At 37.4% G+C, this 25705-nt stretch overlaps 1 protein-coding gene across 3 annotated transcripts in view; it reads right to left on the reverse strand.

The window, feature by feature from the left end:
* Positions 1-6552: 6552 nt before the first annotated feature.
* cd4-1 (CD4-1 molecule) overlaps positions 6553-25705 on the reverse strand; it is a 36174-nt gene continuing 17021 nt past the window's right edge. Inside the window, exons 3-11 of one of the 3 annotated variants that reach the window (XM_005173496.6) lie at positions 24650-24740; positions 21465-21635; positions 21248-21385; positions 15411-15659; positions 12598-12972; positions 8616-8873; positions 8419-8525; positions 8259-8308; positions 6553-7025 (exon numbers count right to left, since the gene is read on the reverse strand). In XM_005173496.6, the coding sequence (XP_005173553.2) occupies positions 6995-7025; positions 8259-8308; positions 8419-8525; positions 8616-8873; positions 12598-12972; positions 15411-15659; positions 21248-21385; positions 21465-21635; positions 24650-24701 (1431 nt within the window). In that variant the 5' untranslated portion in view covers positions 24702-24740 and the 3' untranslated portion in view covers positions 6553-6994. 3 annotated transcript variants of the gene reach the window in all.

The raw sequence follows: 25705 nt of genomic DNA on the forward strand, positions 1-25705 counted from the left end.
TCTTCTTTGGCTCTCAGCGAAGGCAGTCACACTTTTTTCCTCTCCCTCCCATATCCCTCCTGGCTGGCTCCTCATCTCGTCTTATTCTATATTTGAGGTTCTCCTTGCTCTGCTCTCCAAACAAATAAGAAACTATGGATTTGATCAAGTGATCTCTGAACGCAATTGACTCCATCTTCTTGACGAAAAGACTGAGTTCGGGGTAACCCAACTGTCCTGCGGGGACGTTTGCAGCTGGATACATGATGGGTGAGGTGGAAAAGTGGTGTGTTGTGTGCCTGGCCGCTCTGTCCCTGAAGGATATTGTAGATATCTATTTGTTTGGAGCTTTGATTACAGGGTTTCTGCTGATGGGCTAAAGTGGGGCCCTGGGGAATCGACGATTGATAAAAGTGGTCAGTGCACCTCAAGTCCCCAAGGTTGTTAGTGCTCAGACTGTGGCTTTAGACCACAAATTGGAAAACATTGGGGAGAAACTAGAGGCTTTGCATTGAGATTTGGTCAGACCTTAAGACCAGTGACTGACATTAGATATCTGCAAAATTGGCAGATAATGACCAAAATTGAAAACCTTTCTTCTCTTTCAGCTTTCCTGTGACTCCTGCAAGAAGGCCTCAGCTGGAGACAAACAACTTCCCCCAGAGAACATCATAACAAGACGCTCTGAATTCCTGCTCCCTGTTTCAAGGACACCTGTGAGACTCTACAGGCTTACACATACACAGCAGATAGACAATCCTTGCCTAAACCCACATCCCACGACATGCAGTATAAGTGAATTGGGTAAAGAAAATTGACTGTAGTGAATGATTGTGTGTGTAAATGAGAGAATGTATTGCTGGGTTGTGACTGGAAGTAAGTGGTGGTTCATTCTGCTGGGGTTACCCATGATAAATCATGAACTAAGTCAAAGGATAGTGAGTGATATGACATCATTTACTCATCCTCCACTTGTTCCAAACCTATTTGAGTTTCTTTCTACTGTTGAACACAAAGGACGATACTGAAAATGAAAGAATATGCAAACTACACAAAGATACGCCACCTGGCCCAGCTGGGACTTAAACCAAAAACTCTTTTGCAATGAGGTGACAGTGTTAACCACTGTGCCACCCCAAAAATTGTTGTTGTATTGCCTGGTCTGTGGTGCCTGTGGTACCTGGATGAACCGTCAACTTATCCAGCATATGTTTACACAGCAGATGCCCTTCCAGCTGCAACCCATCTCTGGGAAATGTAAATAACGCATAAAGAGGAAAAATAATAAATAAAATGAGGAACCATTCATACATTTTTTTTTCTTTTCAGATTAGTCAAATCCAAATTCCTGTAGTCTCCCGCTAGTGTTTCACATTATTGTGGCTATTTAAAGTTATATTTTAGGCTGGGGAAATAAAATGTGGTATTTGTTTACTTTCTGAACTGATACCAAGTATAACTTGATGGTTTCCATAACTAATAACTTAGCGTTTCTCTCCAAATCACAGCATTGGAATGAGTTTTGGTTTTGCTGCCATCTAGTGGCATCTAGTTGTTTACTTATTCAACTGATAAGATATTTTAATAAACTAATAGATATTAGCCAGCTTAGTTGTCCGCATTAAATATTTAATCTAATTTTGCAATGCAGACCTAAGCTCTTTTCTACAATTGCTTTAGGACATTTTGTAACTAGTAGACTAATGACCAATAATAAAATCAACTGGCACAGCGGCCTAACAGAATTAATTTCAACTAACCCTGGGAGTTTTATCACTTTTCTGTCGACATTAGATGTTGAAAATTCAAAACAGCAAATCAACAAAGTGACTTTTATTGGCATTTAATTGTTTGAGACAATTGTTTAAAAAATAATAGAGTGAGAAGTCTGTAAATTGGGCAGTGCTGTGGCTCAGTGGTTAGCACTGTGGTCTCACAGAAAGAAGGTCGCTGGTTTGAGCCCCGGCTGGGTCAGTTGGCATTTCTGTGTAGAGTTTGCATGCTCTCTCCGTGTTGCAGTGGGTTTCCTCCAGGTGCTCCGGTTTCCCCCACAGTCCAAAGACATGCGCTCTAGGTGAATTGAATAAGTTCAATTGGCCATAGTGTATACGTGTGAATGAGAGTGTTGGTGGGACTGTGAATAACCCTAATATAGATTTTTTTGTTTGTTTATTTATAATTGTGATAATAAAGGTTTTAAAAAGCGCATTTTAATTTTAAATAACTCTTTAAAAATGTTATTTATTTTGTTTGCCATTCAATACCAATATAATTTTGAGGCCCAGTGTCTGTTTTGAATCTGTTTTGTCTTTTTTAACTTGTGAAAATAATTGTCAGGGATTCAAGCTATAGAGTACATGTGTCAGGTTTCTCTGAATGACCTTTTGTTTTGAAGTGTCTACTAATATATCAGTATGAGTTAGTTCCAATATATATGAATATGCACAAAAAAATTACAGTGAGTGCATGTGTTATTTCTGTTGGTTACTAACTTTTATGACACTGCACTTCTATAGCAAAATTGGATTAATTTGTTTAATCTATTGCAAAACTTGGGTTTCAATATGGTCATGGGTGCATTTTAGATAGACGAAACTTTTTTTGCCATTGAATATTTTAGGGTCTAAAGAAACACTGTTGTGTAAGGTATAAATGGATGGGTTTGTTTAAAGAATTTTATTGAATTACTCTTAATGAGAATTAATGCTTTTAAGTTGTATTATATTCTATATATTTTAGGGCATCATGGTGGGGCAGTGGGTAGCATGATTGCCTTGACAGCAAGAAGTTCGCTGGTTTGAGCCCCAGCTGGGTCAGTTGGAATTTCTGTGTGGAGTTTGCAAAAGGCATCTGCTGCATAAAGCATGTGCTAGATAAGTCGGAGGTTCATTCCGCTGGGGAAAAGGATTACTAAAAAGATTACGTCGAAAAAATGAATGAATGGATATATCCATAAAAAATACTGGCATTTTATTTTTATACTGTAATTTACAAAATCATCAATATATCACTTCAAACTAATAAAAATGTCAAAAAAAGTCACTTTTATCAAACATTTAAGTATCAAATGTTGTTGGAGGAAAAATAATACAATACAAAAATAAAAACTTGAATCACAAAATACAGAAAAATGTCAATTTATCAGTGAAGTTTAACTATGCACATACTATACTGTCTGCTATACACCTCACATTCTGATTTGACTTTGATTGTAATGTAATATTTTACCATTTTAAGGGGCTTTTATGAAGAAATTAGTACTGGGGGTAAAGACCCTCCTCTCTTTTTAAATCTTATGTATCTAAAATAATAAGAGGCTATTCTTTATGTAACTGATGGTTGATTTCAGGACGAGCCAGCATTTCTCCCAAACAGCAAATTGTTTTTATTGTCTCTGCTGCCATCTGGTGGAAAAAAACAGGAGTTATCCAAATATACTATCTACTGTAAAACTACTAGTAATACAGGAGTCTCCTTCAGCTTCACTGCAATCTGCATTCGACAAAGACAGCATCAACAGAGCCCCACCTACTGGCTGAGCTCCATCAATGCATAAGCTGTTCTTCAGTGTTCTTCAAATAAATCTTCACTGATGCTCTTATGGGTTTCCTACTTTTGCATGTTGTATATCCATTACCTAAAAAAACACCTGTCACAGACTATTTATCTAAGCCTAACACTATTCTCTTGTCTTCTCACAATCTTGGAAGGACATCTATTTATCCATCCATCCAGCAAATACCTAACCAGACCATCAGTTTCCAGTCATTACTGAGGTGGGATTTCCATTTCACCTCATGCCCCAGCTTAATCTGCAATAAACAAAAACATGACACATGACAAAACAAAACTCTACTTGCTGGCTGATCTCCAGCAATAAACACAATGTTCTCCAGTGTTCTACAGATAAATCTCCACCAATGCTCTTGTGAGCCTCCTTCTTCTGCCCGTTGTGGCTCGATGACCTATAATTTAAGTACTGCCAAAAATAATCTATCTATCTAACAATAAATGCTTACCTCCAGCCTCTTCCTCTTGGAAGGACATCCATCTATGCATCCATCCATCTGAAGGATATTCCTAATCATCTGTTTCCAGTCATTGCTAAGATGTGATTCCTATTTTTCTCCATATGCTGCACTCCACTCTGAAAACTACAAAGACAGGAATAACAGAGATCTGCATGCTTGCTGAGCTCCAGCAGTGCACAAGATGTTCTCAGGGTTGTTAAATCTCCACTGATGCTCTTATGAGTTTCCTTCTGCCTGTTGTGTGTCCGTTACCTGAAAAAGAAACACCTGCCACAGACAAGATATCTACTGTATCTGACTATCTAAGCTCACCACCACCCCCTTCCTCTTGGAAGGACATCTGTTTATCCATCCATTTATCAGTCAAGGAAATACCTAACCATCAGTTTTCCTTCATGGGAACTACAACATGTCTGGTAACTATGGGACTGGACTATGGGAGTACGCCAGACGACCAATCACTCTGAAGAGTAGGGAAATGGGCCAATAAATAAATGGCAAATGAATTGGCAGAGCTCAGCTCCACAGCTGTCAGTGATTAGTCATTAACAGGATATATCAGCTGATGGCTGAGAAGCGAGCATTAGAATTTTGCTTCAGAGCTTTTCATGAGACTAGAGGTCTGCATTCCTGCGGCCGACCAGATTTCTGCGGCGCGGAGATAAATTTATGAATAACTCGCCGGAGCGGTCGGTAACGGGTTTAATTTGGGGCGGGAGCCAACTGTCTAGCAATATCGCGGATATTGCTATGCGAATGAGAGAGAGAGAGAGCTTTGCCTGTGTGAGTGCTTGGTGCTTGTGTGTGTGTATGTTAGTACGCGCGCGAATGTGTGAGAGAGAGAGAGAGAGAGAGAGAGAGAGAGAGAGAGAGAGAGAGAGAGAGAGAGAGAGAGAGAGAGAGAGAGAGAGAGAGAGAGAGAGAGAGAGAGAAAGCTTTCCCAGATAGCAAAATACACTTGGGCCAGTTCCGGCTAGATTCTTACCTGCCGGACTCGGGCCGAATCAATCGGGCCAGATGCGGCAGCTGTAAGCGAGCCGACGCTGCTGCATCCGCACCGGAATCGGCCCGAGAGTAATGTTAGCTGCGGCCCGGAGCTGGCGCGACTCAGTATTTATATACCTTTATATAAAACCTTTTGGTATTACATTGGTACTTGATACATGGTGTTACAACCCTTTGAGTTGATATAACAGCAAACGCCTGTGTGTCTGCTTGGTGCTTGTGAGTGTGTTAGTGTGCGCGCGCGTATGAGAGAGAGAGCTTTGTCTGTGTGTGTGTGCTTGGTGCTGTGTGTTTATACAGACAGCTTGGCTGTCTGGACTGTATAGCTGGGTGATTTTCGGTTTTGTTCTCCCCCGCTCTTTAGCGGGATCGGGCGCGGCAGCCAGAAAACGGTGCGGGTCGGGCAGCGGGACAACAAATTCTTAATATAAGCGGGAGCGGTCGGGTTCGGGCTAAAACCAGGCGGGTGCGGGATTCAAAATTTAGTCCCGCGCAGATCTCTACATGAGACTGAAGATACTCTATATGTCAACCTGATTTCAAGACAGAAACCACTTTACTCACCAGTGCATCAGAAGATGCAACAGCAGTGGTCACTCTGGGTGCAATGCCTGGTCACAGTTCTCGAGTCAGACATGATAGCTGCGCTCCCTGGGCTGCTTTGGCAGTGTGGCTGGAGATGACTTGTCCCCCAGTGGACCAACTAGAGAGTGTAGCATGCGGGCTGATGTAAGATAAATCTTCCAGCTCCCAGCCCCTTCTTCCCAGGAGCGCACAGCGAGCACACACAGGCATAGAGGATGTTTTCTTCGCCCGGTGCTCGCACACTTCCACCTTCATGTTCCTTGATGGCGACACAGCTAGTGGGTACGAACTACGAAGCTACAGTATATCTCAGGTGGTGGGCGCTGCCACCTGGAGGGGTGAGCTGAGAGCCCTATTTAAGGTGGGTGGGTTATCTGTGTCTCTCACAGCCAGAGCCCACACTTCTGCAGGCCATGCTGCTTCTGCCCTGCACCATGGCACCACCTGGCTTTGCTGCACAAGGCCGGTTCCTTCCCAGGCTTATGCGTAAGCACCATACGGTGGTCGGCTATGCTGTTAAATTGAACCATGAGCGACACGTTTTTGTTTTGTTTTTTTAATTACACACATATAAATTTCTCAGAGCCACTCAAAAAAATTTGTGTACTCATAGCACTAATGTGAAGAGTAAAACAAAGTCTTCATCCATTGTTTTTAACTTCTCAAAATGACCTGAGGCACAAATCAGGATTATGCATTTTGTGTTATTACATCAGAAAAATATGTATCCTAATTTAAAAAATGTGTCAAAAAAATAAATAAATAAAAAAAAATAAAAAAATCAAATGCAAAAAAAATTGCATCGCAGTAACATTTTTGATCATTAAGCTGTCTAGTTGTTCAAAAAGATTTTTAAGCGATACAAGACTGGAGACATTAGTGGCCTATATAACAACAGGCATTGCATAATCATTTTAATGAAGACATTTTTGGCATAAGAACGATCACATCATTTTTGTTTCAAACTAATTTTATTTTATCAACCTGTTGCTGTTCTCAAATAAAGAAATACAAGCAATCAGAGGAAAAAGATCATTTACAAATGCTAAAGAGCACACAGTAAGTAAACAGGAGAACATAAAAAATATCAACACTATATAACAAGGCACTAAATGTGAATATAACAAAACCTACAGACAAAATCAATGATTACAAAATTTAGCAAATTATTTTATTTAATGACATCATATCATGCTATTATCAAAATATTTACATAATAAAATAATATTGTATGTGTGTACTTTTATTATTGAATTTGACAATAATAAAGAAATACCAGCATCCTCATCTGCGCACTGAACACAGTCATTTCTGAAATGGCAAACATTGTGCAAAGAACTGTACATTAACTCTGATTTAGAAAATCAGTAATAAAATTGAAAAGCAGAAGATCCTCAGGTCTTGTAGAATCCCTTTGGCTGTTTGCTGAGTAAAGGTAAAGAGACAAGCAGACATGACAAGGATGATGGATGGATTGGACATATTTTCACATATAAATACATATAATATATTCAAAATATACATATTATAGATTCAATAACCACAAATTGTTATTTGCACTCTTAGACCAGTATGTAAATGTGATTTAAACACAATGTGTCGTTAGGAAAAGCACTGAATCAACAAAAGAGGACAGCTCTAAGCATTTTGATTTATTTTACTTATAGTTTAGCAACGTGTTGTACGCACAGACATCTATTTGCCTATACATGACTAATTTCCAGCAAACGAATAAATAAACATGATAAGTGTGGTCAAACAACCACACTAATATCCTAACACACATGTTGTGCCCCATATGGTCCAAAACCTGACCAGTGGACAAATCTAAGCTTGTTTTTTTAAAACAAATATAAATATGCATATAATAAATAATACTGCTACTAACAATATCATTATACAGAAGCAGATTGTCATGAATAAACTGAGAAAGCCCCCCGAGATTAAGAAGGCAAGGAGGCAGTGGTTTTTATATTTATGCAGGCTAAAAAATAATTTTAGTAATATTTTTATCTTTTAATTATTTTTCATTTGTAAAGATATGCGTGTTGCTGTACATCCTGTGTGTATTAAGCAATGTTTAAGTGAGGCGCACAACTAACAAGCTCTGCGCTGGACTTTAGACCTCCTCTCTGCTAGTCTATTGAACACTGTATTAAATAGCAACACGCCAGCAATGCAACTTAAAACGGTTCCCCTTTTTTAAACCATATATGAGCGCAAATGCATTTGACATTAAAACAGCGTTTAAATGCGACTCTTGCGGCGAGCTGAAACTAGCAAACAACAATTGCGTCGTGCCTTGCGCCACATTGGCCAGGTGTATGATAGGGCCCAATATTGAGAACCACTCAATGTCCTTCAAATAAATTAGATGTAATTGAATTAAATATATAAATTTGGTTCACTGAGGCATAATATTGATATTGATATATGATGTAATAAAATTGTAATTTGCAAAAATAAGCATTTATTAATATTTCTTTATTCTAAATCTTTAGAAAATGTTTTTGGTACATCTAAAAGTGTAGTTATGATGACTATCCGACAAGCTAATTCAGCAAAAAAAAAATTAAATAAATAGTGCCTAACATTACACTAAAATTAGATACAAAAAATATGAAAAAATTGCCACCCCTTTAGAACCATCAAACTTACTTATTGTTACAGCAGCAGAATCTGGTCTTGCGTCGTCTGTACATCATCATCTGTCAAGAAGGATGAAGGAAAACCCATTTAGGCATTCATGTGAAAATGAAAATCTCTAGTGCACTGTATTGAACTGAATCAAACAGCTCATACCACAGTAAACATTAACCTGTTTGTGTCTGCGGATGTATATGATGGCGAATGCAACAAGCAAGATGAAGACCACCACTCCACTCCCGATGGCAACACAAAGCCAGATGTCCACTGGAGCTTTCTCTGTCAAACAATGTTCAAGATTCATTAAATTCAACATTCAGTAAATGTCATGGCTAATCCTCTCCCCCTCCTTCTTTTAGTTTCTCTTACCAACTCTTAAATATAGCTGAGCTGACGTCAGCTTTTGGCTATTTTTCCAGAGTTCACATTTGACCAGGCCTTTGTCCTGCATCCTGATTTTAGGGAAGGACAGAACTGACAGATGAGGCGGAGACTTGTGATTGAAAGGAGGACAGTTTGATGCACATGTCCATTTCACCTCAAGGCCAGCGGTGTTCATATGTCCTAATGAGCATGTCACATTCAACCTTGTGCCTTCAAATACTTTCAAACTTCCAGAAGGGGAAACTAACAAGGGGAAGAATTCAGAGATTTCAGATAAATTAGGTAGCTTAATGAAAAGTGGCATACCAAAGATACATGAGATAAAGGGATATTGATATCCAAAAAGCTTAAGGCAGTGGTCTCAAACTCAATTCCTGGAGGGCCAAAGCTCTGCATAGTTCACACCTCACACCTGCCTAATAGTCTTTAGTGGTCTTAAACACGTTGATTAGTGGGATCAGCTGTGTTTGATTAGGGTTGGAGCAAAACTGTGCAGACCTATGACCCTCCAGGAATTGAGTTTGAGACCTATGCTTTAAGGCAGTGGATCTTAAACTTTTTTTTACCAAGTACCACCTCAGAAACAAATTGTCTCTTCAAGTACCACCATAATGACCAGTGATAAAATAAAGTAGCGTAGTTGGCCAAATTAAGCAGCTACAGCACTGCACAGTTCGAAAACGAGTCATATTCATTCAACAAAATATGAAGCTGATCAGTTGATCTTATCACGTGACTCACGGTGCGGCATTCTAAAGAGTTAAGATGCTTTCAACTTGGTACGCCTGGAATACGCAAGCACGTCGTGTTGCAGTTCTTACTCATTTTGCAAGCCTGTGGGTTGAATTTTGGCGCACAAGTGACCGAGATGTAACACAAGAATACGGTCATTTCTCAAAATAAAAGATTTTTCAAAATAAATGATCGTTCAAACTCAGATTATAAATAAAACTGAAATAATTTATGATTTTTTGTGTGGCCCGGTACCAATTGATCAGTGCCGGTCTGTTGCCCGAGAGTTGGGGACCACTGCTGTAGCTCATACAGTATTTGCTCTGCAAGCACCACGCACCACTTCTAGTTCTGCGCCGATTGAATTGATTTTTAGCAGATGATGATGCAATACACTAAAGTAAACATTCTAAGCACACCTAACCCTAACTTTGATCGTAGGCTTTAGAGAACAGCCAATTCTGATCACATTGGTGTTATCGTATGCATCCAATGATTAAATTTGTATAAAAAAAAAATGTTTTCGTTACTCAGTGATTCCACCATGTACAACTAGAAGTAAGCCCAAGTACCACTAGTGGTACACGTACCATACTTTAAGAACCACTGCTTTAAGACAAGTCATTTCATTTGGCAGTTATCCATGTCTGTGTGTCTTGTTTGCAGTGTTTCACAGTATTGATCTCTTTCGGAAACACAGAGGCAAATATGAAGCTGTGGGTTACGTTTATATGGATACATTCAAAGTAGCCACAGTTGCCAAAATGTTTCTTTCTTGCAATTACAAAAGGAAAACTGAATCAGTTCTTAAATAAGATTGATACTGGAACGTGTACCTGGCAACCCAAAAACTGCTGCAAGGGAGCAAGTAAAACTGATGGCACGTTACATGCTTAATGAGCTGACTATGCCGAAAATAATTGAGCACACCTGTGATGTTTACGAGCGAGGAGAAGTAAACCACGAGAAAATTACAGACCTACACGCGAGGAAACTAGTGCCCGTGCATGCACAGGGGATGTTCAGGCTAAAGACTTTTACTTCTACTTTTACTTTTGATTTTTACTTCTGTGTCGAGTGATTGGTCGTGCATTTATACTTCTTCGCACTGTTTGTATTGCTTCGGAACACTTCCGAAATGCTAGCTGTAGGTGAGGGTTTTATGTTGCTCTGTGTCAAGTTTCTTCGTGGGTGTTTTGTTTTTTCTGAATGCTATCTTCATGAACAAGTAGCTAAAGCTCGCTCATTCAGAGGCAGGAACCGGCAGACGTGCAACAACATTAGTCATAAGGTAAACACAAAACAAAACTTTCCATCTGGAGCTCCTTTACGGGCTCGGCAATTGTAAACACTCACTCCATCGGGCTCGCGGCTCTCAGCACTGCCCATGCATGTCACAGCTACCCAGGCCAACCATACACAGAGCTTGCACTACTCGTCTTTGTGACATGTAGTTAAATGTTTTTTAACTAAATTTTTTTCATGAGGTTTTACAACGAGCTCAGAAGCGCCGGTTTCCTCATGGTGTATCAGTTCAGTGAACGCATGAACATCCCCTGTGCACTCGAGCACTAGTTTCCTGGCGTGAGGGCTGTAATCTTCTCACGGTTCACTTCTCCTCATGCATAAACATCACCAGTGCACTTAGTTATCATTGACATAGAATTGACGTCATAATTATCCCACTTATACCACAGTATTTTAATATGGATATTGTATCTACAAGTAATGTGTATCACAAAATGTCAGCAAAGATATGGTAAACATTTTCCTTTGTGGCAATACAGCAATTAACTCTGATCGGACATGCAAAAAAAGGCTACATTATTTATTCCTTGTGGGTGTGTTTTTGAGTATGAAAGTTTTTGTGGACCTGGCAACCCTGGCTATTTGAGTCATGCAAGTATGTTTTAAACAAGACAATATCCAAATCTCCAAAGCTATTCATCAAGCTCAAAGGAGAACTCATAAAGGGTTGAAAATAGTTAAACATCAGTAAATAGTGAGTAAATTTAAATTTTTTGGGTAAACTATTCCTTTAAGACTAAAATTTCATATTACAAAATCCCAAATGAAATCACAAACAAAAACACCTGCATCACTAATTTTATTCCTTTTGCTTTTGCTTGTGTCAGATCTGTGTTTCTTTAATTTAAATATTCTGCCATATCACACTTCATCTATAAAGAATATGCAACACAGGCTTTTTTGGAAAAATGTACCCAGGTATACATTTCTGCAAACCAAGAATTTTTTGTCTCGGGGTATATAATGGCTGCGTTTTGTGTATAAATGAACACTGTGGTGTGCCGCTGCTCAATTCCATTTGGCTGGCTTTTCCAGGATTGGTTTGCTCAGTAGCTCATCATGAATGCCCCCAAACTTTGGAGGCAGAGCAGACCGGGGTTTAAGTCCAGAGAAAGACAGTTCCAGAAGCCAGGTAAAACATAACCCAAAACAAAGAGCAGGGTGATGCCATGGTAAAAGCAGGAGTTTTTTTCTCTTCTAGTTTGCTTTTGAAAACACTTTTGATTGTGTTAAGGAAAGATAGCAAGTGTGTCAATTGATATCAAGCTGACATATTATGCACAAAAGAAACTGGCCAGCTTCTCTTGGATGTGCGCAAAAAGGAAGTTAAGATATGCTGAATTTACACATCGGCCACTGGTGGATTTACAAGAAACAGCATGTATGAGAAAATGTGCACTAGTAACGTATTTGAGATTGTCAAAAATGTACATGGCGTCCTCTAGTGGATTTGTGAAAACAAAAACTGCTAAAAAAAAGTAGTCCAGGGAACATTTCTCGGTTCTCAAAAATGTAGACCTGGGGAGATATTTCCAATCAGCTTGAATTTAGAATATGAGTGCAACACCTTGGTTGGAATGTCAAGATACGAAAACCTACTGTCGTTTTATTATAGTAAATGTGTTGAAACCCTGTAGATGTACTGATTACCGTTTGTATAACTACAGTTTGACTTTAAATACCATGTTTAGTCCAGCAAAACATAGTTCATTTGTGATTACCATGGTTAAACTACTGTACAAAATCACATTTTTAATAAAACCAATGTTAATTTTTATAAATGTGAAGTAGAATGAGCAATGTAACAAACAGCAATGTTTTGTTTTACAAAATATTTGCTGTGCATGACGATAGAATTACTTTCTATGAACAAAGCAGATCAGTTAGTTGTCTGTTAGTTACAACAGTGACTTGACATTTCACTTACCCTTCAAAACCTCCACCTTGACTTCACGGCTGATGGTCTTGGTGTTGAATTTCAGACTGCATTTGTAAACCCCTCTGATTGTTTCTTTTACAGGCAGATTCTGAATGGACAGGTTGTGGTTAGTTATGACTCTTTTGCCGTCAGTGAAGTTTGCGCCGTTTGCGAGATCCCATCGGACCACCGAACCAACATTGAGGGTGAGGAGAGATAAAGGCGACCGAGGTTCACTGAGAGGAGTGAAGCTCCAGCTCCCACCCTGAAGAGTTTCATTTAAGACCGACCAGGGAATTGCAGAAGACAAAGCACAGGGAATGCTGACTGTCGAGGATTGAGAGATAGAGGTATAAATGGGATCTGCTGGAGAAGGGGCAAGGTCTGGAGGAAGAGGAAAAATGTAAAAAAAAATTAAACATTGGTATGAGTAGATGGCACAGAAATATATAAATAATTAATGCAGTGTAAATGTAAAATGTAAAAGTGATCATTTACAAACAAAAGCATGTATAAATTGGTAGATGATAATGGAAAATGGGTAGGCTGAACTATTTGCTTAAGTGTTAAGATTGCAGCTAACTTACAGTGCTCAGCATAAATGAGTACACCCCTTTTTGAAAATGAATATTATCTGACCCATCTGGAGCTCCTTAATGTGACTCCACACTCGTAAACAATTGCTCCATTGGGCTCATGGCTCTTCAGCACCGCCCACGCTTACCACAGCTACCCAAGCCGACCAACCACAGAGCTTGCGCTACGCGTCGTTGTGACATGTAGCTACATTTTTTGTAACTACATTTTTTACAACAAGCTCACGAGCGCTCATTTCCTAGCGGTGGATCAGTTCAGCGCACGTGAACAAGCCCTATGCGCTCGTGAGCACTAGCTTCCTTGCGTGTAGGTCTGTAATCTTCTCACGGTTCACTTCTCCTCGCGCATAAACATCACCAGTGTGCTCAATTGTTTTTGCCATAGAATTGCCATCATAATTGTTTCACTTTTGAGAAAGTTACTAAGAAGTGTTGTTTCGTATGTGGAAAGTCAGTATTTTAACATGTATATTGTATAACATATCAGCGAAGATATGGTAAACATTTTCAGAGTTAATATTTAAACAAAATAGTTTTATTTATTAACAGTTATGTCCATTAAAACAAGAGTTTGGTCAACTAACATCTTTTACAAACAGAAAGATAATACTTTTAATTTCAAACTGCCAATTACAATTTCAACTACATTTTTTTATTTTTTATTCTCTTGATTTTTCCTGTTTGCTAAAATGATATTTCACAATTTACCGAATCTAATTTGGGGCGTGTACTCACTTATGCTGAGCAGTATATTTGCAATTTGCAGATTAGTAGAATTAACATATAGAAACTATATTGCATATTGTTAAGACATTTAGCACTACAAAACACTCTTGAATTGCTAAATTTCACAGTGTGCCGTATTCATTTTATTTATTTTAATTGTAGCGTTATTCATTTAATATAATTTATACACTATTATATTATTTATTATTTATTACACTATTTATACACTAAGTTTTATTTAATATTTTTTATTATTTTTGTTTTAAAATACATTTATTTTTATGTTTTTATTTTTAATGTAAATTATAGCATAAATAATGTTTGTCCTCATTGTTTTTGCTTACACTTTATATACAGCTATGGAAAAAAAAATAAGAGATCACTCTGTAATTATTGGATTTATTACATGTGAGTTGAGCAAAAATGTTAATATTTCTTTTATCATTAGTTTTATCATTTAGAGGATTTCTTTACAGCTACAATTTGTCCTACTAAGAAAAAAATTTAAATAATTTTAAAAAATAAATCTGAATTATTAAACCCCCTTTGAAATTATATTTTATTCATATTTCCCAAATGATGTTTAACAGCAAGAAAATTTTCACAGTATGTCTGATAATATTTTTTCTTCTGGAGAAAATCTTATTTGTTTTATTTCAGCTAGAATAAAAGCAGTTTTTAATTGTTTTTAAAAAAACATTTAAGGTCAAAATTATTAGCCCCTTTAAGCTATATTTTTCTGATAGTCTACAGAACAAACCATCATTATACAATAACTTGCCTAATTACCCTAACCTGGCTGGTTAACCTAATTAACCTAGTTAAGCCTTTAAATGTCACTTTAAGCTGTATAGAAGTGTCTTGAAAAATATCTAGTAAAATAGTTTACTGTCATCATGGCAAAGATAAAATAAATCAGTTATTAGAAATGAGTTATTAAAACTATTATGTTTAGAAATGTGTTGAAAAAATCTGCTCTCCGTTAAACAGAAATTGGGGAAAAAATAAACAGGGGAGCTAATATTTCTTACTTCAACTGTGTGTGTGTGTGTGTGTGTGTGTGTGTGTGTGTGTGTGTGTGTGTGTGTGTGTGTGTGTGTGTGTGTGTATATATATATATATACACACACATACATACATACACACACAGTGGAATGAACCAGCAACTCTTCTAAGAAAAGTCTTCAAATTATTATTAATATTTTGTGATTGGAAAAACAGGGTTATTGCACTAAATCTGGATAAAAATAATAAAATCATGTCTGAAAACAATTTTTGTTAGTCTGACCCGTTCTATTTTATGCAAATCTCTTCAGAAAACAACCTTTTCTAAAATTTCAAAGAAATGTCATTAGTATTTTAAATAAAGTTTTTCATCTAATGTTCATATTTACTTTATTTTAATTAACAAAAAATGTATTTTAATTTCAGTAATAACTCTTCCACAGATTATACTTCCTTTTATAATAACAACAGAAAGCATTTAACAGAGAGCCTCACCTATAACGGAAACAGTAGTTGTTGCCTCAGTTTTTTTATTTTCATACTTCAACTGGCATGTCCAAACACCATTATGACATGTGGACACACTGGGGACTAAAACTGTATCTTTAGTATTCTTATGTTCCTGACAGCCTTCATTTTTAGGTGAAATCCATGTTACACTGGGATTAACTGAACTAACATCCTTTACATATTTCAGAAACAGGCGACCACCAACCAGCAGAGCAGGCACTTTGGGAATTGAGACTGAAACAGAAAGAGAAAAGACATCCTGAATATCATTTGATCATTTGAGGATATTTATAATGTGTACAGTTCTCGCCCTAAATTACCAATAATGTCAAACTGTATATCTGAGTAAAATTGGAACAATAGATTTAATTCTACTTGAAACTTTGTTTCAAATCAGAAATTAAATTTATTTTAGTAAAAGCTGTAAAAAAAAAAAAAAAAAACTCAAGATATTGATTAAGAGACTTGAGAGAAAGTACAGGTGCTAAATTTATACATGCTATTCTATTCATCATTCATTCATTTTCTTTTCGGCTTAGTCCCTTTATTAATTAAGGGTCGCCACAGCAGAAAGAATGCACACGTTTTACGCAGCGGATACCCTTCCAGCTGCAACCCATCTTTGGGAAACATCCATGCACAATCATTTACACTCACACAATGGACAATTTAGCCTACCAATTCACCTGTACCGCATGTCTTTGGACTTGTGAGGGAAACCGGAGCACCTGGAGGAAACCCACGCGAATGCAGGAAGAACATGCAAACTCCACACAGAAACGCCAACTGACCCAGCGACCTTCTTGCTGTGAGGTGACAGCACTACCTACTGCGCCACTGCATCACCCACATTGATTCAATAAACAATAATTAACAATCATTAAGTGAAGTTTATTTATAAACTAATTTCGAGAGGATCACGTGCTTATGATTGCTTGCAGCTGGCCCCGCATTATCCAACTTATGATTCACAAATTAGAAGATTCCTAATCCATTATAAATACTCTTGGATCCATACTACAGTCATCTTCGTTTTGAAGAATCCCCCTTTCACCCCTACCCCTCCTCCTTTCCTAGATGAGTGGCATGGAGGCCCAGTGGTTAGCACTGTTGCCTCACAGCAAGCACGTCACTGGTTCTAGTCATTACTAAGCCAGCCGACATTTCTGTGCAGTTTACACGTTTTCCCTGTGCTCACCTGGGTTTCCCCCGGTTTCCTCCCACCGTCCAAAAACATGCAACTTAAGTTAATTGCCTAATCCACGTCGGCACCATAGACATACACCTAGTAAGTTATCTCTTAAGAGCATTCACTATCTGTTCATTAGCTTCTACAGCAGGGGAGTTCTCGAGTTCTACCCAAGTGTGCCGCAAGCCTACGTTTGAGTGAAGGTTTCGGCCGTTAGATCGCCCCCTGGGGGCTGGCTGCAGTACAAGTCATAAAGCCCGCCTCCTCCGTGTTAATGAAGGAGACTTGAGCCCAAATAAAAAAAAATATTACACTTGCAATAAAATGTCCCGAAAGATAGTTCTGGTCGATTAAGGCACTGGTTATTGTGCTGAAATAGGTGCAGATCTTCATTTTTGTAAACAGTTTGTTTTTAGCAGTAATTTAATGCTGGGCGTGTCATCGTGATTGACAGCTGTGATTGACAGTTTCTCAAAGCGCGGCGTCTGAGCTTCGGCAGGAGACTGAAGTAGACTGAAATGTTATTATTCGATTTCTGTGTTATTTTACCATGACAAAATGAGTTCAGCAGTAAACTATAGTTTCTGACATATATGATCCTGGTGGAACACTGTTTATTCGCTAAGTTCAGGGCTTTTTTCGGGCTTTATTAGTTTGCTGATACACGCCTAGCCACCCAGATAGCAAAACACAGTTCCGGCTAGATTCTCGCCTGCCGGAGACTTATCTCTTAGAGCTCAGACTGACTAATGTTACCTCTGCTGGACCTACTCCGGATGCCTGGACTCACTACCCAATTCCAGCCCGAGTCAATCGAGCCAGATGCGGCGGCCGAGCGAGCAGGCGCTGCCGCATGCGAGCCGGAATCAGCCCGCGACGCCGCGAGTAAGTTATGCATTGCGGCCTGGAGCTGGCGCGATTGAATATATAAAACTCTCATATTTGTTAACGTTATTACATCCATTTGTGTTGATATGACAGCAAACGCATGCTGAGAAGTTCGGGGGGCGTGGTTGATTTTACATAAAGCGTTTGATTGAAAGCTCGACTCTGCTCATTATCGCGGCTCCTCCTCTGGCTCCATCAGACAATCCTTCTGCGCATGTTTGGCTCCAATTTCAGCAGTCTTTTGCGACAGTTTGTGCCCGTCAAGCAGGCGTTTTGCCCTCAAGGCGTTCAATGGGAAAAAGGGCTGTCGCGTCGTCCATATTTTTTACAGTCATTGGTTCTACCTGAGATCAACCTCCCCTCTCGCCTTGCAACGTGATGGAGCCCAGAGCTCGAGAACCTTATGAGCTCAAGGCTCTCTCCCGGGACAGCATGCCAAACAAGCTTTATAATCAATCATCAGGTAAGTGTGAACTCTTGAATTATTGTTGTTTAAAATTTATAATACAAGTTTCATTATTGTTGACACATAAATGTAGAGGGAAAAGTACAGACAGTGGAATCACGCAACTAAAGTTTTATTCATTCAATCATAACGTGGGTTTAATGTAAAAAAAGAAAAAAAGAAAAAAAAACAGAATAGTAAAGTTAACCAAAGTGTATTTCACTGCATGTCCCAATATCAAAAAGCTGATGTATGGCATAATATATAGCAACATATGCAAATTTGACATTTCACATACTGATATAAAAATGTCATATTTTCCAAAATATTGCAAAAATGAAAAAAATTCAAACACACATATAAATATATCTGTGTGTGTTTGAAAAAAGTATTAATTTTTGCAATATTTTGTGTGTGTGTGTGTGTGTGTGTGTGTGTGTGTGTGTGTGTGTGTGTGTGTGTGTGTGTGTGTGTGTGTGTGTGTGTGTGTTGAAGTTGAAGTCAGAATTATTAGCCTCCCTGAATTATTAGCTCACCTCTTTATTTTTTCCACAATTTCTGTTTAATGGAGAGAAGGTTTTTTCAACACATTTCTAAACAAAAAAGTTTTAATAACTCATTTCTAATAACTGATTTATTTTATCTTTGCCATAATGACAGTAAATAATATTTATCTAGATATTTTTCAAGACACTTCTATACAGCTTAAAGTGACATTTAAAGGCTTAACTAGTTTAATTAGGTTAACTAGGCAGGTTAGGGTAATTAGGCAAGTTATTGTATAACGAAGGTTTGTTCTGTAGACTATCGAAAAAAAAATTGCTTAAAGGGGCTAATGATTTTGACCTTAAAATATTTCATAAAAAATTTAAAATAAGACTCTCTCCAGAAGGAAAAATATTATCAAACAAATTTCCTTGCTCAATCATCATTTGGGAAATATAAAAAAAATAATAATAATTCAAAGGGGGCCTGACTTCAACTGTATATATAAACCATTTTGAGGGACGTGAACAACAGATTTCTGTTTGTGATCTGTGTTTCCATCTAACTGGTGTTGTGGAGTTGGCCACATCACAGTGGGGTTTTCATTAGTCAAGAATCTTGGAATGAACATCCTGTCAATCTGAATCTAGGCCTGACATCAGTCTGATGTAATTGGGCTTTCTTGCATACAGTAATGCAAAATATAAAAACATTGTCTGTAAAAGTGGTACATAGAATAGAGAAAGCATGTGAAATAAGGATGAAATCTATAGATAATGTAGTCTAATTGGTCATATTCTGTGGTAACTGATGTCATTTGATCTATCCTGAAACTTTCATTATCTAAATATGTAATATTGTACATCAGTTTCCATGCTAATGCAACAGTTATTTATTATTTTTAGCGCTTGAATCAGTTGATAGTTACATCATGTTAAGTAAATTAATATTTTATTTATTTTAAAATTTAATGTTTGAGTTGCGTTTTGAATTGGGATCAATTTGATGTTTAAATGTATTTTATTGAAACTGTGATTTTAGCTAAATGAACAAAGTATTGTTGACGTGTGTAATGTATACAAGCATTTAAAAAAAAAGTCAGGAGTTTTGCAAAAATGTGCAAGTTCGGCAATGGTTGTGAATTTTGTGTCTAGAGTTTTGAAAATTAACATCAGGGTTCTTAAATTTGTAGCAAAACGACTGTAAAAAAAAATGTATTTTTTTATTTTTTCATTCATTCAATTTCTTTTCAGCTTAGTCCCTTTATTAATCAGGGGTTGCCACAGCGGAATGAACAGTCAACTTATCTAGCATATGTTTTACTCAGTGGATGCCCTCCACAACCCAGCCACAACCCAGCACTGGCAAACACCCATACACTCTTGCATTCACATCCACACATACACTATGGCCAATTTAGCTTATTGAATTCACCTATAGCCCATGTTTTTGGACTGTGGGGGAAACTGGAGCACCTTGAGGAAACCCACACAAAAACAAAGAGAACATGCAAACTTCACACAGAAATGTCAACTGACCCAGCTGGGCTTAAACAATATAATATAATATAATATAATATAATATAATATAATATAATATAATATAATATAATATAATATAATATAATATAATATAATATAATATAATATAATATAATATAGGCGATGCAGTGGCGCAGTAGGTATTATGTCGCCTCAGAGCAAGAAGGTTGCTGGTTCGAGCCTCGGCTGGGTCAGTTGGTGTTTCTGTGTGGAGTTTGCATGTTCTCCCTGCGTTCGTGTGGGTTTCCTCTGGGTGCTCCGATTTCCCCCACAGTCCAAAGACATGCTGTACAGGTGAATTGGGTAAGCTAAATTGGCCATAGTGTATGTGTGTGAATGAGTGTAAGTGGATGTTTCCCAGAGATGGCTTGTGGCTGGAAGGGCATCCGCTGCATTAAAAAAACGTGCTGGATAAGTTGGCGATTCATTCTGCTGTTGCGACCCCAGATTAATGAGGGTACTAAGCCGAGAAGAAAATAAATGAATGTATAATATAATATATTTTAATATAAGATTAGATTATTGTTTAAAATAATCTGACCTAAAACATTCATGAAAATTAAAATGAGAAAGTCAATTCTTGTTTTATCATATTCAATCATCTAAATGCAAAAAGAAATACATTTCATCAAATGTTTTTTTTTATTATTATTTTTATTAGTTATATTTTAAGTTATCCCAAAATTACAAATTAATTTAAATAGTAATTTTACCATTTAATCATTGCACTTTTAAGTGTAGAAAAAATGAATTGATTTTGGAGTAGATTTTTGTTGATCGTAACAAAAATAAATAAATAAAAAAAATATTGTTGCAGTTCAGCTCTTAAACACTGGAGGGCAGAGTGTGCTCTACTACACCTGCAACCGAGCTCAACAGTACAAGCCAAGTGCCGTTTCCTCTTACTTTATAAACAAACCCAGAAATTGAGAATTTTGTAATCATTTATTTTAAATTCCTCGACTTCTGCTCAACACTGAAGAAGAAGAAGGTGACGAAGAAATGTCACTGTGTTGCAATGATTTGTGTGTTGTTGTTTATTTATTGTTCCCATAAAAGCAATGCAAAAAGTGTCTTGGGCTGTTTCTCACTTTCAATGTACCTTCATTCCTCTAAAATTTCAAGTCTTGAATTCCAGAGAAAAATAAACAACATGAACAAAAAGAAAAAGTGAGTAAACTAGTTTTAGGGTAAACGTTTTTCCTGTGATGGTGTGACTGCAATTTTGAACTCTTCATACTCTCGCTCACACACACAGTGTATTTTGTCATACCTTTGTACAGTTTGTAGGTCTTTTTGTAATTTCTTGCTAATACATGTTGCTCACAGCGCCAAATGACAAAATCAGACTCTTCAACTGGTGAGATCTGGAGAGAGAAATCTGCTGATAGAGAGACGCGTGCGTTTGTCCCTACAAAAAGAAAACAGAGTTATATCAAACATTGTGTTACCGTTAGTTTAAAAAACAAAAGTAAAAAAATGCATCTCACCCTTATTGATGCTAATCTGCGGGTTCCTGTTGATAATCAGAGTATTCTCTGAGTCAAGGAACCAGTTCACATAAATATCTTGTGTTTTAATATTGCCATCTTTTCGTTCAATCTTATCTCTGGGTAGGGTGACAGTCCCTCCTACCTGTGCGTAAATGACTTCTTGGCTTTCTGAAGAGAGACACATCAGAAGATAAAGACAGCATTTCACACACTAAAAACATCAAAAATAAAGAACAGCCTACAATTGACTAAATTTCACTTAATCATTGCCTACCCGCATTTAAAATGTTACTCCTGAACTGGAGTAAAAGGGCCATTTTTAGCCATAGTGAAGCTTGGCTCACACTGCGATTTTTAATTATCTTTTATGTTTGTAGTTTGTCAGATTCTACAAACACGATCCCTAAGTCTTACTGTAAATTTCAGTTGTCATAAAGTCACACTGAACAACAGTAGAGATGCTCCAAACACACACAAGACTGCTCTGAAGTTCAGTAACCTGCATTGTGAAAGGATACCTCACAGCAAACAAACTATCTGTAGTGTTTATTTTACTCATAACATGCCATGCCATTAAAACATTAAAAAAAAATGTTTATCCCTGTGGTGTTTTAAAGTTGTACTGATTGCATCATCTGGTTCAACACTCCAAACAGTTTTTGGTTTGATGGTCTCATTTTGACCCAAGACAAACTGAAAAAGTGTGCTGTTTCAACTCATTTTATATAAGTAGTTTAAAAAGCAGCAAAAATCCTTTTTGAGTGTATTAAAATAAACTAAAATGAAATATCTGAAAAAGGAACACTGATTCAAGTTAGAGAACATAATCAGTTTCCTTACAGTTATTGCTTATTCTGCATCTTGGGGTAATTTCCTGAATTTCTCACCTGTCAGTCAAACTTTCAGGATTTCACAGGCTTTGAAGGTAGGAGAGTTGTTTGACAGTGACCGAAAGTCTCAGACAACAGGTCATCCAGATGAAGACCAAAGTGACAAATTTTTCAACCACAGCAAGAGAAGCTGGTTCAGTAGTTCCAAATCTGAGATTTCGACAATATTGCGTTTTTTTTACAATGCCACCAACTCATTCTAGTACCCAAAACGACTGGGCATTCACACAGGACAAATGCAAGAGAGGACAGAACACTGCAAAGAATCTCAACAGTCAATTGGTTCAACACTACAGGTGGAAATTGATCAGAGTTGCACAGGATAATGATCTGCTCAGTGTTTTAGAACATTTGAACTGAAAGCCCTGCAGAAACCAAACCTTCATCAGCAGAAAGAATCAAAAAGCTAAACTAATTCATGCTGAGGAGCAAGTTGTTTGAACGGAACTGATCTGAAGTTAACTTTAGTGGTAAAAGTATGCTTAATTTATCTCATATCGGAAACATGAACATTACAGTCGTCCTCAAACTGGGCTAAAAGACTGAACCCTGTTCTCGAATCTTGATCACAGTTTTTTATTATTCATGTCCCTTAATTACTTTGTAAAACAGTGGATGTGTCTCAATCAGCTTCCTTGCTCATATTCAGGTCACTGGTCAACCATTTTAGGTGCAGCAAAATTCTCATGAAATGAATTTGTGTGACATATCAGTTGCAATGTTTTCATCAGATTCCAAATTTGATATTGTACAACAAAGATGTTCTCATGTCACGCTTGGTGTCCCAATGTGTAGTGAGTGAAACAAACTCATCACTGTCCTTACCAGTGCCCAAATTCTTGCACACAGCCTACTGATGAGCGACTTCTGCAGCTACACTGAAATAAATTATTTATTTAATGTACTCAATCTTTTTGAGGTAACTGGTTGCAAAAACTGGGCTGAATTTACACAAATAAATTAAATGTAGTATTGTTCACCTTAATTTATTTCCTTAAATTTAGCTCTTTTTTTTTTTTGTGTGTGTGTGTGTAGCTCCAGAGGACGTGCATCAGTACGTTTGCATGAATTCAGGCACTGGTAAGGACAGAGATAAGCTTGTTTCACTATACAGTTGAAGTCAGAATCATCAGCCCCCCTTTGAATTATTTTTTTTTTTTAAATATTTCTCAAATGATGTTTTGATGATTGTGATGATTTTCACAGTATGTCTGATAATATTTTTTCCTCTGGAGAAAGTCTTATTTGTTTTTTTTTTCAACTAGAATAAAAGCAGTTTTTTTTTTTTAAAGCCATTTAAAGGTCATAATTATTAGCCCCTTTAAGCTATTTTTTTTCCGATAGTCTACAGAATAAACCTTCGTTATACAATAACTTGCCTAATCAGTGGCGTAGCGGACAGGCCCGCAGGGCACGCACCGCGCGGGGGCCCCACGTGATTAGGGGGTCCTACGACAAATGATTTAGCACAGGCGGTGTGAAGGTATTTCCCTTGTACAGTAAAACCGATCTGCTTCTCCTTTATTTTAACAATTTAATTGGACCGTTTACTGTTTTCTTGTTCACAATCACAGATATTTTAGTGACAATTTCTGAACTTGTCTGAGTTTGTTACATATGAGAGATTACAGCACATTCACTACACATCTATAATGACATACTGTATTCAAACAGCAATACATTTAGTTAAATAAACATGCTTATATAAAGTGTAGTGCAATTATAAATACCCCTTTAGTAACCATAGGCTGTTAAACAAACAGAAACAGTAGAACGTGATGACGTCAGTGATATGCAAAATTAAGTATGACGTATCCCCCCCAATTCATCAGGGGACCCCGTCAGCGATCCCTGCAGGGGGGCCTCCGCATTTTGCGCTACGCCACTGTGCCTAATTACTTCAACCTGCCTAATTAACCTAGTTAAGCCTTTAAATGTCACTTTAGGCTGTATAGAAGTGTCTTGAAAAATATCTAGTAAAATATTATTTACTGTCATCATGGCAAAGATAAAATAAATCAGTTATTAGAAATGAGTTATTAAAACTATTTTGTTTAGAAATGTGTTGAAAATATCTCCACTGGGTTGAATAGAAATTGGGGAAAAAATAAACAGGGGACTAATCATTCTGATTTCAACTGTATATGGTTTATATATTGCCCACATAAATTGTTTCTAACCAGTTTAAAAAAACATTAAAATAATCTTTTGAACAAATATTTCTGATAAGGACAAGCTTTCCTAATGTATTGATCTCCATTGTATATAACTATCAATATATTTTAAACTTACCTTGTGCTTTAAGTACTGTAATGAACAGCGGTATTAGAATCAAACCGAGCATCTTTCGGTCCTCAGATCAGAGCCAGAGCGGATGATCAACCTGTAAGACATTTCCAGTTAAAACAATATTACAAAACAGCATCACAGGCAGAGGAAGGAAGGGGCTTGTGGTGGGCTCAGATTTTCTCAGGTGACTGAGAGAAACATTGGGGCAGGATGGCGAGGGGGAGACAGAAGCTTTTGTGGTGGGCTTTTGGGTTTCAGACATGAAGGAAGATGCACATGAGTGAAGAAACATGAAAGAACGGCAGCGAGAAATAGGCGGCGAGAGGTGTGTGTGTGCGGTGGGCTGAGATTGTTCAGGCAGTAGATTCGCATCCCTCTGGTTTTCAGCTCTCCTCCTCCTCCTCTTCCTCCTGAACACCCCCTCTCTTCCTCCCCTGTTCCACGAAAGGCGGATCTCCACGCTTAAAGAGAGAGAGAAATGCGCTGCTGGCGGTGGTGCTGAGACGGGAGTGCGGTTGTGTGTTAAATTCTTATATCTGATCTTAACTTTTTTTTTTCTTTGTGTGTGCATGAGATTCACATAAATCACACAATTCCTTCTGAAGAGATTGACAATTCACACTAGAAAAAAAATGCAGACATCTAATTTATTTGGTGCAGTGTTTTAAATTATTTACTGTTAAAGTCATTATTAGGTCTCCAGCGAAATTTTGATTCTTTTAAAAACGTTTTCCAAGTGCAGTTTGATGGAGATTTTTGTAAACATAATAGTTTTACTAACAAATTTCCAATAACTTAACTTCTATGTCTTAACTTCTATGTCGACAGTAAACTATATTTTTTCTAGTAGGTTTGCAAGATCATTCAGTTTACAGTGCAATTTAAAGGCTTTAAATGGATAATGATGCAAGTTCTGCTAATTGGTTAAGTTATTGGCTGTTGGTAGTTTGTTCTATAGTCAATCGAAAATAATAATTTCTTAGGGGGCTAATAATATTGACATTAAAATTTGTTTAAAAAAAATTTAAACTGTATTTCAGCCGAACCAATTAAGTTGGA

This window comes from Danio rerio, chromosome 16, assembly GCF_049306965.1.
Source record: "Danio rerio strain Tuebingen ecotype United States chromosome 16, GRCz12tu, whole genome shotgun sequence".
Classification (NCBI taxonomy): Eukaryota; Metazoa; Chordata; class Actinopteri; order Cypriniformes; family Danionidae; genus Danio; species Danio rerio.